The following is a 10,981-nucleotide window of genomic DNA, read 5'->3' as shown; positions in this document are numbered from 1 at the left end:
TCTTGTAATTATTCTAAAATAAGGTGCTAATTGATGTGGTTATAGTTGGGTAGTAGATGCAATTACAAAATTATACAAAAAGAAATTAATCTAAAGGCTAAAAAATTGTTTTTCTTTTTCAAATACAAAATTTAAGGTAATATATATGTTAAAAAGAATGAATGAAGATGCAATTATGCATGCATGAAATAGAATATAAACACATAATGGGTTTGGGTCAATAATAGCTGTTGTGTATTGTAAGGTAAAAGAACAAAGAGAAGGGGACAAGAATATATGTCTCTTCAATTTTGCTTACCACAATTTGCGGACTCACCAAAGTTAGAGCTCCATCTTGTCTGGGCCGTCGGCAAGTGCCGAGGAGAGTGAATTAACTGTTAATGTTGCAAGTTTAAGGAGTGTATGAAATTAGTCCCACATCAAAAAAATCAATGAAAAGTGAGAAGTTTATAAGATGAGAGACCTATTAATTAACAAACTACTCTAAGGTTTTAAGTTGGATGTGGTGTCTTCTCATTTTATGTTATCTCACTTGAAAAAAATGAAGATATTTTTATATAGTATAATTTTTGTTGGTATGCTTAATTGCTTATATAGTATAAGTTGTTTTGTTTAAATACAAGACTTGTTCAATGTTCTTGATTTGAGAGATATAGTAAGCGACACTCAAACCTTACTTTTTGATTGTCTTCAATTGTGTTTTCAGTTGTTTGATCTTGTATCTAGTGGACTTTGTAAAATAATCTTCAATTCTTACCCAAATTTCATATGCAAATGTACACCCAACCATCTTATTCTTGAATGTTACATCCATAGATGTAAGCAACGAAAGAATTAGATTATAGTCATCTAGGTATCTTGCTTATACTTTAAGGTTTTAATAACTGCTAGTTAGTTTTCTGGTGAATCAAATCGAAGAGGAGTTCGATTTTGATGAAGATGATCTTGCAATATCTTGGTCCCAAATTACAAATAGTGGAATTAGATAATGAGATCTCCATATTGAATGCCAAGGATGATCAATGGCTCTTTAAGAGTTTCAAAAGTAATAGAAAATGAACGAAAAATAAATTTATGCAGTAAAGAGTGTGTGATATAGAAACAAAAAAGATAACTTGTAATTGAAGAAAACTAAACAACTTGTGTATTTCATATTATTCAATCATACACCGAGTACTTATACCTGTTAATGTTTCAAGTGTGAGGAGTATTGAAATTGGTCCCACATCAAAGAAAGTAAGGAAGAGTGAGAAGTTTATAAGATGAGAGACCCATTAACTTGACACTCTAAGGTTTTGAGTTGGATGTGCTATTTTCTCATCTTATGTTATCTCATTTGAGAGAGCTCCCTAGACAAGAGAGAGAGAATAACAAACTCTCTAACAACTCTCATAATTGAATAAGTCACTCTAACTAACTAGTTTTTCTATATAAATACATAATTATTTAATTTAGTGTCTGACTTTAGTGTATCCATATTATTTTTAAGGATCAATATATTAAATTTCTACACAGATGGATAAATAATTCAAAGAACCCTACTATATTCATGTGAAATCTTGGGCTAGCTCATGGCTAAAGATGCCAATATGTATTCATTATTAAACTTTTAAGAAGTCAATGTTTAGTTATTATATTTTTCACTACTTGGGGATGATTCTCTTTTGTGTGAACTACTGTGGAGAATGAACCAAAATAGTAATAATAATAATAATAATAATAATAATAATAATAATAATAATAATAATAATAATAATAATAATAATCAATTAATTATCTTGTCGTAGCTTATGATTTCATCCAACTTGCTCGGAATTAGTTAGAACTTTAGTGTTGATTTTCAACAATGTTTACCAATGTTCACACAACTAGACACACATTATTTTGCTAAAAGCAAAAGCCAATGCAAGTGTGTGTGATTTTGTATTTAGCTATCATTTTAATTTGTTTTATTTGTTGAATGCTGATGTGATATATCGCAATTCAAAGAAATCAATGATCACTTATTCATTTCACACCATGGAAATAGTTAGGGTGTGCATGCCCGATCCGGTTCGAAGATCCGTCCCGACTCCGAACATTTTAAGGGTTAATTTCGGGTGATTTTATTGGGTTTAGGGTCGGGTAAATGTCTCAAAAATAGACTCTACCATTATTTCGGGTCGGGTCCGGATCATGACTCGGGTCACTCGAAATCGGCCTGGTGACCCGGTCATCATACACAATTGATATTTTGTGTATTAGCGATGGATGATAGCTATTCTTACGTGGAATTTAAGTATTGTAAACCTTAATATTTTGTAAGACTATAAGTTAATGTTTTATGTTTAAAATGCATAAGATTTTAGACTAATTAATACATAATATTGTGTTATTTGTATTGATTTAAATATTTTGTGTTATTAGACAATATTAGTATTGATTATGGTTTTGCTTTAATTTTAGAGAAAAATTGGTTTTTGTTATATTTTTCTAAGTAAATTTTATCATGTCAAATAATGGTTGGAGTTTTAAAAATTTGGATATTTTCACATGCTAGCTTATAAGAAGGTATCAAGGTAATGTAATGTTAATGGCTCGGTTTTCACCCGGTATAATTGTGGCCCGAAAGTGTATATGTTTCATCGGGTCTAGGATCGGGTTCGGGTCTAATAAATAGACCCGGTATATATTTCGGGCCGAATCTAGATCACATCAAACCCGGTTTCATCCGACCCATACACACCCCTAGAAATAGTGGTATTTATGGGTTTTGAAATTTAATCAATCTCTTATGGTTCAGTGTAATCACACTCACTCACCTTTCCTTCCATTGATTATTAGTACACTAATACGCCATAATCTACTTAATTTTATGTAGTTACCAAAAATACTCATTTTTTCTCCTTTATTTTCCAGTCCAAAACAAGTAATATATATATAAAAAAATTCACATGCCAAATTAATTTCTTAAGCAAATCTTGAGAACGTGATGTTACATTACACATTAATAATTTCAAGATGAGAGATCATGATAAATTGACTTTCACAGCTTACTTGCATTTGCATCCAACATGAATTATGTACGACCATGTATATAAGTTCTCTTTCGTTAAAATAGATCAAGGTAATTGTGGAAAAGTCTAAAGTTAAACTAATAATAAGAAATTAAAAATCAATTCATAGTAGTCAAATGAGATGTGATGTAGGTCCTCTTAATTAATTAAATGTAGCATCTTGGACTCAACATTTAACATAATTAATTTGATAATATTGTTTGTTCTATATGGATCGGAATAATGTGTTTGTATAACTTATGCCATTATCCATCTAAGTAGAAAAATAGGCACATAAATATGTCTCTTCTTGACTCTTGGGTCAGGATTCCTTACAACATACAATATATAAGAAGGTGAAAACTCAGGTGAAGTCGACTTCACGTGAAGTTGATAGTTGAGAGTCGTTAGATGAAAATTTAGTCAAATCAGTCAAATCATCTAACGACTCTCAGGTATCAACTTCACGTGAAGTCGACTGTACCTGAGCTTTTACCATATAAGAATATAAATTATGAAAGATTCCAAGAGGAATATGCAGAACCTTGGTGGAAGCAATGAAGCATGCAAAAGAGACAGGGGCTACTGGACATGGAATTTGGATAAAAAAAAAAAATTGAGGTATCTAGACCTGTGAGAAGGAATAAATGTGGTTTCCAATTATGGAGAATCTATTAGAGGGATTTGTATTTTCCAATAGAAAAATGTGAAGAGAATATATTCCCTGGTTCATACTTATTTTTTTTTTTAATCAGATAAATTGGACCATTCCCAATTTTTGGTATTATAATATTTTAACATTATTTAAAGAAACCAAAATACAAGATCGAAGACAAAGATAAGATGCCATTTTTTTTCTTTTTTTTGAGCTGTCAAGTGAAATCAATCTCCCACTGATGACGTAACTCCTTTTAGGAGCAAAAGTGGTGGTAACTAGTTAAGGAATGTTTTTCATACTAAAAGTTAGATTTGAACAGATTTTTTTTTTTTTTTGGGTTCCAATTTTATTTTAAGATGTTTTTGTTTTTTTTTTGGACTGGAGGTAAGACGTTTATGAGCTTACTACTACTAGATCACATCCATATAGTTGAGTGGAGTGTATGTTTATATATTTTCTTTTTTACATTTTTATTACTATCTTTGGGTATTGTCATGTTTATTTGCTTTGGGTCTGAACTCTCTTGTACAACAATAGGCCCAATAACCTTGATAGGAATTTGGTGGCGCTTGGAGCCCAGATAAGGACGCAAAAGAACCCTAATTTAAAAAAAAAAAACCGTTAAGATAAGTATATGACGTAGATGAGCATTAATATAGACGGCTAAAATTTTTAAAGAAAAAATTTAGATTCTTACAAGACTAACTTTTAATAAAAATTGAAAAAGATAATTTTATGAATATTATTACTATATTTATCTAATTATATTTTTTATTTTATATTATCTCTTTCTTATTTATTTTATATTTATTTTACAACAAAACCCACTAATTTTGACCGACATTCCAGAAACAGAAGCAAGTCAAAAGTCAAAAGCAAATGACAGTGATTGTATCGTTCTCCCAAGATGAGCATCGCCATGAATGGAGGTTTTATCTTTTCTACTTGATCCTCCTGCTGCTTCTTGAATCAACGACGCCGAACCCAGTTGCACTAGATTACCCGTGCAAGCCACCACACCACTCTCACTACCCATTCTGCAACACCTCCCTCTCCATCCCCGCCAGAGCCACCATCCTCACTTCCCTACTCACACTTTCCGAGAAAATCTCACTTCTCTCCGACAACGCCTCATCCGTCCCCACACTCGGCATCCCCCGCTATGAGTGGTGGTCAGAGTCTCTCCACGGCCTCGCCACCAACGGCCCCGGCGTCACTTTCAACGGTGTTGTTAACTCCGCCACGTCGTTTCCCCAGGTCATCGTCTCCGCCGCGTCCTTCAATCGGACGCTCTGGTCCCTCATCGCCGCCGCCGTCGCTGTGGAGGCCAGGGCCATGTATAATGTTGGGCAGGCTGGGTTGACTTTCTGGGCACCAAACATTAACATTTTTAGGGATCCAAGGTGGGGGAGGGGGCAGGAGACTCCAGGGGAGGATCCCATGGTGGCTTCTGCTTATGGAGTTGAGTTTGTGAAAGGGTTGCAAGGTGGCGCGGGAATGATTGGGAATGAGGTGGTCTTGGGGGAGAAGAGTTTGTTAGGTGATGGTGGTGATGATGATGATAGGCTTATGGTGTCTGCTTGTTGCAAGCATTTCACTGCTTATGATTTGGATATGTGGCACCAGTTCTCCAGATATAACTTCAATGCTGTGGTAACCCTTTTCTTCTTTTGGTTAATTGGTTAGTTCTGCAATCTGTATTGTGTTGGGGTGGATTGATCCAATAGGAGGAGGAAAAGAGAGATAATGCTAAATTATAGGTGAAACACTTAACTTCAGAATGAGTTAGATTTAAACCAACATACATGGTTTATGATAGCATATAATGCCATTGTTTGAGTTGTATAGCTGACTTTTCCCCAAGGGGGAAATGGCTATGTTGCACAAATACCAATGCGATTATTGAATAGAACACAGTATGATGCCTAAATACGGCAATTTTATGAAAAGATTAGTCACAATAGGAAGTTGAAGGTAATATAGTGTTTGATGCAAATATGCATACATGAATATAAATAAAGTGTTTATGAATCGTAGGGAAAATGATTTGTTGTTGTTGATGTTGTTGTGGGTGGAATCGGATTGCAGGATTGGCATGCTTTTGGGTGAAAATGGTTCTGCTTGGTTGTGTTTGTAGGTTTCAAAGCAGGATTTGGAGGACACCTATCAGCCCCCGTTTCGTGGATGCATTCAGAAAGGGAAAGCAAGCTGCTTGATGTGTTCCTACAATGCAGTTAATGGAGTTCCTGCTTGTGCTGATGCAGATCTCTTAGGACTGGCTAGATACAAGTGGGGATTTAAAGGGTAAGGCTCCTTTGAGCAACTTATGAACTAATTTGATTGAAAACTTATAGTAATGAATTAAGAGCAGTTTTGTTGGTTATTACGGATGGTGGTTTTGAGTTTTGACTATTTAGTGTAGGTATATTACCTCAGATTGTGATGCTGTGGCCACTGTTTTTGAGTATCAGAAATATGCGAAATCCGAGGAGGATGCTGTTGCTGATGTTCTCAAAGCTGGTATTTATGTTTGTCATTTCATGTGTATTGGTTAATAGATAGTTTTCCTAAATATTTATTTCATCGGTTAAATTTTAGGTGTGGATATTAATTGTGGAACATATATGCTTCGGCATACTGAATCTGCCATTGAGCAAGGAAAGGTGAAAGAGGAAGATATAGACAGAGCTCTTTTTAATCTTTTTTCTGTTCAAATGCGTCTTGGGTTATTTGATGGAGACCCAAGTAGAGGACCATTCGGCAAACTAGGGCCACAGGATGTTTGCACCCCACAGCACTTAACACTGGCACTTGAAGCGGCAAGGCAGGGTATTGTACTGCTGAAGAATGATAAGAAGTTCCTTCCCTTGGATCAGAATAATGATGCCTCCTTGGCTGTCATTGGCCCTATGGCAGTTTCAGACAAATTAGGAGGTGGCTACTCAGGTATGATTTTTCTATCCGAGCATTATAAATTCTCAATTTTGATTGTTTCATTTGTTTTATATTTGTTCAAGTGATGGGATTATATGCTATATAGAGTCTATTAATCCTAATTGAGACAAAATCTTTTTATATTTGTCTTTGTCTCTCCTTCCAAACATTTTCTTTCTATTTGTCTCCATATTTGTGTCGTGCAATACAATCCAAACAGAACCGTTGAACATGATTGATGCTATGCGTGCTTCTCTATCGTTTGGAGGATCCTGCTGTTGCTGAACCATATTTTCTTGTGTTTAAATCGTAGGAATTCCTTGCTCCTCAAAAAGCCTATATGATGGACTTGGAGAGTTTTCTAAGAGGATTTCATATGCTCCTGGTTGCCATAATGTATCATGCAATTCTGATGATGGTTTTGCTGAGGCTCTTGAGACTGCCAAAAAGGCTGATTTTGTTGTTATATTTGCGGGCCTTGACATGGCTCAAGAGACAGAGGATCATGACCGTGTTAGTCTAATCTTGCCTGGTAGACAGATGGACCTTGTATCAACCATTGCCGACGCTAGTAAAAGTCCAGTGATTCTTGTTCTTACAGGTGGAGGACCACTTGATGTCTCTTTCGCGGAAAGAAATCAGCAAATTGGAAGTATTCTTTGGGTTGGATACCCTGGGGAAGCTGGTGGAAAAGCACTAGCCGAAATTATATTTGGAGTGGTCAATCCAGGTATGTATTGTTATATCTATAAAATATCAATGAATACCGTGTTTAGTTGCAAGTTTCTAAATTATTCTTGATTCAATGTTAACTGATTTGGAAGAGCTTAACTAAATTTTGACTTGAATGAAAGAAATATGTAATTGAGGGAAATTCAGGAATCAATCATTCCATTGAGAGTGTGAATAGACAATAAGGATGTCAACAGTGTTACCTGCTTATTTTCATTTGTGAATGCTGAGTCACAAGAATTTGAAATGACAGTGCTGTATGGATGACTATAAATCTACAATTGCTGTTGGTTAATTCTCAAAGGCGATGTCTTGAGTATGAAATTTGTTTTGATGCAGCTGGAAGGTTGCCAGTGACTTGGTACCCAGAGTCGTTTACCAACGTTCCCATGACTGACATGAGCATGCGAGCTGATCCTTCTCGTGGATATCCGGGAAGGACCTACCGATTTTATACTGGAAGTAGAGTATACGGATTTGGGCATGGCCTAAGTTACAGTGATTACTCGTACAAGTTCTTATCAGCTCCAAGTAAACTAAGTTTGTCTAAAACTATCAAACATAACTCCAGAAAGAGTTTATTAAGTCAGTTAATGAAAGCAGATTACAAATTTGATTATATTCGAGTCGATGAGTTGCAAAGTTGCAGCTCATTGAGTTTCTCGGTGCACATTTCTGTGACGAACCTTGGTGAGTTGGATGGAAGCCATATTGTGCTGTTGTTCTCTAGAGGACCAAAAGTGTTCGAAGGCTCGCCGGAAGCACAGCTGGTCGGATTCAGTCGAGTGCACACTACTTCTTACGAATCTACTGAAACAAGCGTTTTGGTGGATCCTTGTGAACACTTGAGCTTTGCAGATGAACAAGGAAAAAAGATATTGCCCCTGGGAAATCACATTTTGAGCCTGGGGGATGTTGAGCACACTTTTTCAATTGAAATGTATTGAATTATTGATGACATGTCAATTGTGTAAATTTATTGATGACATGTCACACAAATAAATGTCTATCAATGCTATAATAAATTTCTTGAAAACTGATATTTGTACTATTTTTTATGTACAAGTCTTGTGGACTTTTTTTTTGGGAGAATAAATCTTTTTAATTTTTTTTTTCAATTGATGTTATAAAACGTGATTTCTCATACATTTTTTAAGTGGAACAAAAGAAATTGTGAGAGAAGTTGTAAGGTGAAATGTCACTTTGTAATCAATTGAGAGAAAAAAAAAATATAGAGGATGTGTTCCCAGTACATGTAACAGTCCTCTAATAAATTTGGACATGAATAAATTTTGATGAACATTAAAGATTGGTTACTTTTAATGGATAGAAACTGTAACAACTAAGCCAAGTTGGAGTTGGTATAAGTGGTTAGAATTCAGGTCTTGGATTCATGGTCCTCATTTCAAGGATTTGATTTTTCTCCTATTCAATGTATATAAATTCTTTAAGGCACTATTTGGAGTAGTTGGAATTGGACCTTCCCTTAATAGAGACTACAAATACTACTAATATGGAGATTGCACAAACCCGAATACATAAGCAAGCAATTGATTTATGCAATTTGATTTTGTGGAGTTGGTGAGTCCAACACATCCTATCAATAAATATCCATGTACTTAACCCCTAACCCTAAGGATAAGACAATTTGTTTAATACTTAAAAAAAAAGCCTCAATTACCGCATGAATTTATAATTGAGACTATAAAAGGACAAGAAAAATGAGACAAATGATTTTGATCCATCCAACATACCAGCGCAGCAGCGAGAATATGTTGAAGAATGCGAATTGCAGAAGTACATTGTGGGATATAGTCGCTATGCATTCCAAATATTTGTATATTATTTATTTTCGCGTGAATTACTTCGAATTAATACTCAATTTGGTCTTTAAATTTTGAAGTTAGATTTAATTTGATCTTTAAAATTTTAATAGACTCACATTAAATCCTAAAATTTATAATCGTAATTAGCATGAATCTTTGAGCTGATTTTCGTTAACGATGTGTTGATTTGCTATATTAATTTGTTGTGTTTTAAATTCTTTACTTATATTTTATGTAATCGAGACCTATTAAAATTTTAGAAATTTGATAAATTTTCAAAATTTTTAAATTAAACTTGTTATTGTCGTTTTCGTAAGAATCTTAGAAAGTCAATCAAACTTATAAATGATGCAGTAGATATCAATTATATAAAATTTAAATAAAAAATTTAAAACTTAATAAGTTAACATAAAAAATTAACATATCGTTCACAAAAATTAGTTTAAAAACTAATACAAATTACTATCATAAATTTTAGAATATAAATTAAACTAATTATAATTTTAAGAATCAATTTCAGTTTGATATCAAATTTGAAGGAGCAAATTGTACTCAATTCGGATACTTCATTGGTCATCCAAATTGTGTGTTCATACTTGATAGTTATGCTGAAACTTGTTTGCGATTGTTGGTCGGCAAATATCATCATCAAAATGAAAAAGTCAAATTTCCTTTTATATTAGGGTAAAAAATCTTAATAAGCCAAGTCAAGAATCATGTAACGTAAATACGCCAAAGCGAAAATCGTTTCAGCAATAAGCCAAATCATATTTTTATATAATTCGAACCATGCTGGTTCGAATTCCATTTCTACATAATTCGAACCAGCTTGGTTCGAATTATACACAAACACATGTATACATTTAAATATTTTGTTAGCTTTTTTTAACGTATGAAATAAAAAAATATATTTTTTTTAATTTTTAAATTATTAATTTTTTTAATAAATTTTTTTAAATAAATTATTAATTTTTTAACAGCATAATTCGAATTATACCATGAATTACTATGTGTAATTCGAACCAAGCTGGTTCGAATTAGTGTGTGCGTGTGTTTGTGTGTAATTCGAACCAAGCTGGTTCGAATTATGTGTGTGCGTGTGTTTGTGTGTAATTCGAACCAAGCTGGTTCGAATTATGTGTATACATGTGTTTGTGTATAATTCGAATCAAGCTGGTTCGAATTATGTAGAAATAGAATTCGAACCAGCATGGTTCGAATTATATAAAAATATGATTTGGCTTATTGCTGAAACGATTTTCGCTTTGGCGTATTTACGTTACATGATTCTTGACTTGGCTTATTAAGGTTTTTTACCCTTTATATTATGGGCTTGTCATTTAATTTAATGTATTTGTTGGCGTTATGTAGTTATTGTCTGATATATTATTTTCAACGAACACAATCTATTAATTAAGGAAGAAATAATATGATTTGTCCTAAAATGTTTATTATATTATTCTTTTACTTTTTTAAAAGGCAGCAAATGCAATACATCGTCCTATAAGATGAAAATTGTGATATGATTACGTGGGCACAATTTCAATCTGAAATTCGTAGTCCAATTTGTGTTACAAGATCACAAGATAAGGCCTTTGCTAGATTGCTTCCTTTTCTTTTGATCACAAAAGTGCAACCAACATTATCATATACCTAAACAACTCTAAGGCTGCGATTTAAGCTTTTCTAGGAATTTTACTATATTTTTAAAATTGTCTATAAAAAAATATTTTTTTTATATTTATATTTGTTTAAAGTTTTAAATCTTAATTTCTTAATAAGTAATTTATTTCCCT

At 33.5% G+C, this 10,981-nt stretch overlaps 1 protein-coding gene across 1 annotated transcript; it reads left to right on the top strand.

Moving 5' to 3' along the window:
* LOC107642305 (probable beta-D-xylosidase 6) lies at positions 4,525-8,659 on the top strand. Its single transcript, XM_016345612.2, has 7 exons — positions 4,525-5,346; positions 5,831-5,997; positions 6,116-6,213; positions 6,292-6,639; positions 6,941-7,357; positions 7,699-8,413; positions 8,509-8,659. Exons 1-6 carry the CDS (start codon positions 4,573-4,575, stop codon positions 8,304-8,306), a joined length of 2,412 nt encoding a protein of 803 aa, XP_016201098.1. The 5' UTR covers positions 4,525-4,572; the 3' UTR covers positions 8,307-8,413; positions 8,509-8,659.

Source organism: Arachis ipaensis, chromosome B05, assembly GCF_000816755.2.
Source record: "Arachis ipaensis cultivar K30076 chromosome B05, Araip1.1, whole genome shotgun sequence".
Classification (NCBI taxonomy): Eukaryota; Viridiplantae; Streptophyta; class Magnoliopsida; order Fabales; family Fabaceae; genus Arachis; species Arachis ipaensis.
The sequence above is the reverse complement of the archived record's forward strand: the minus strand, read 5'-3'. Positions and strand labels throughout refer to the sequence as shown.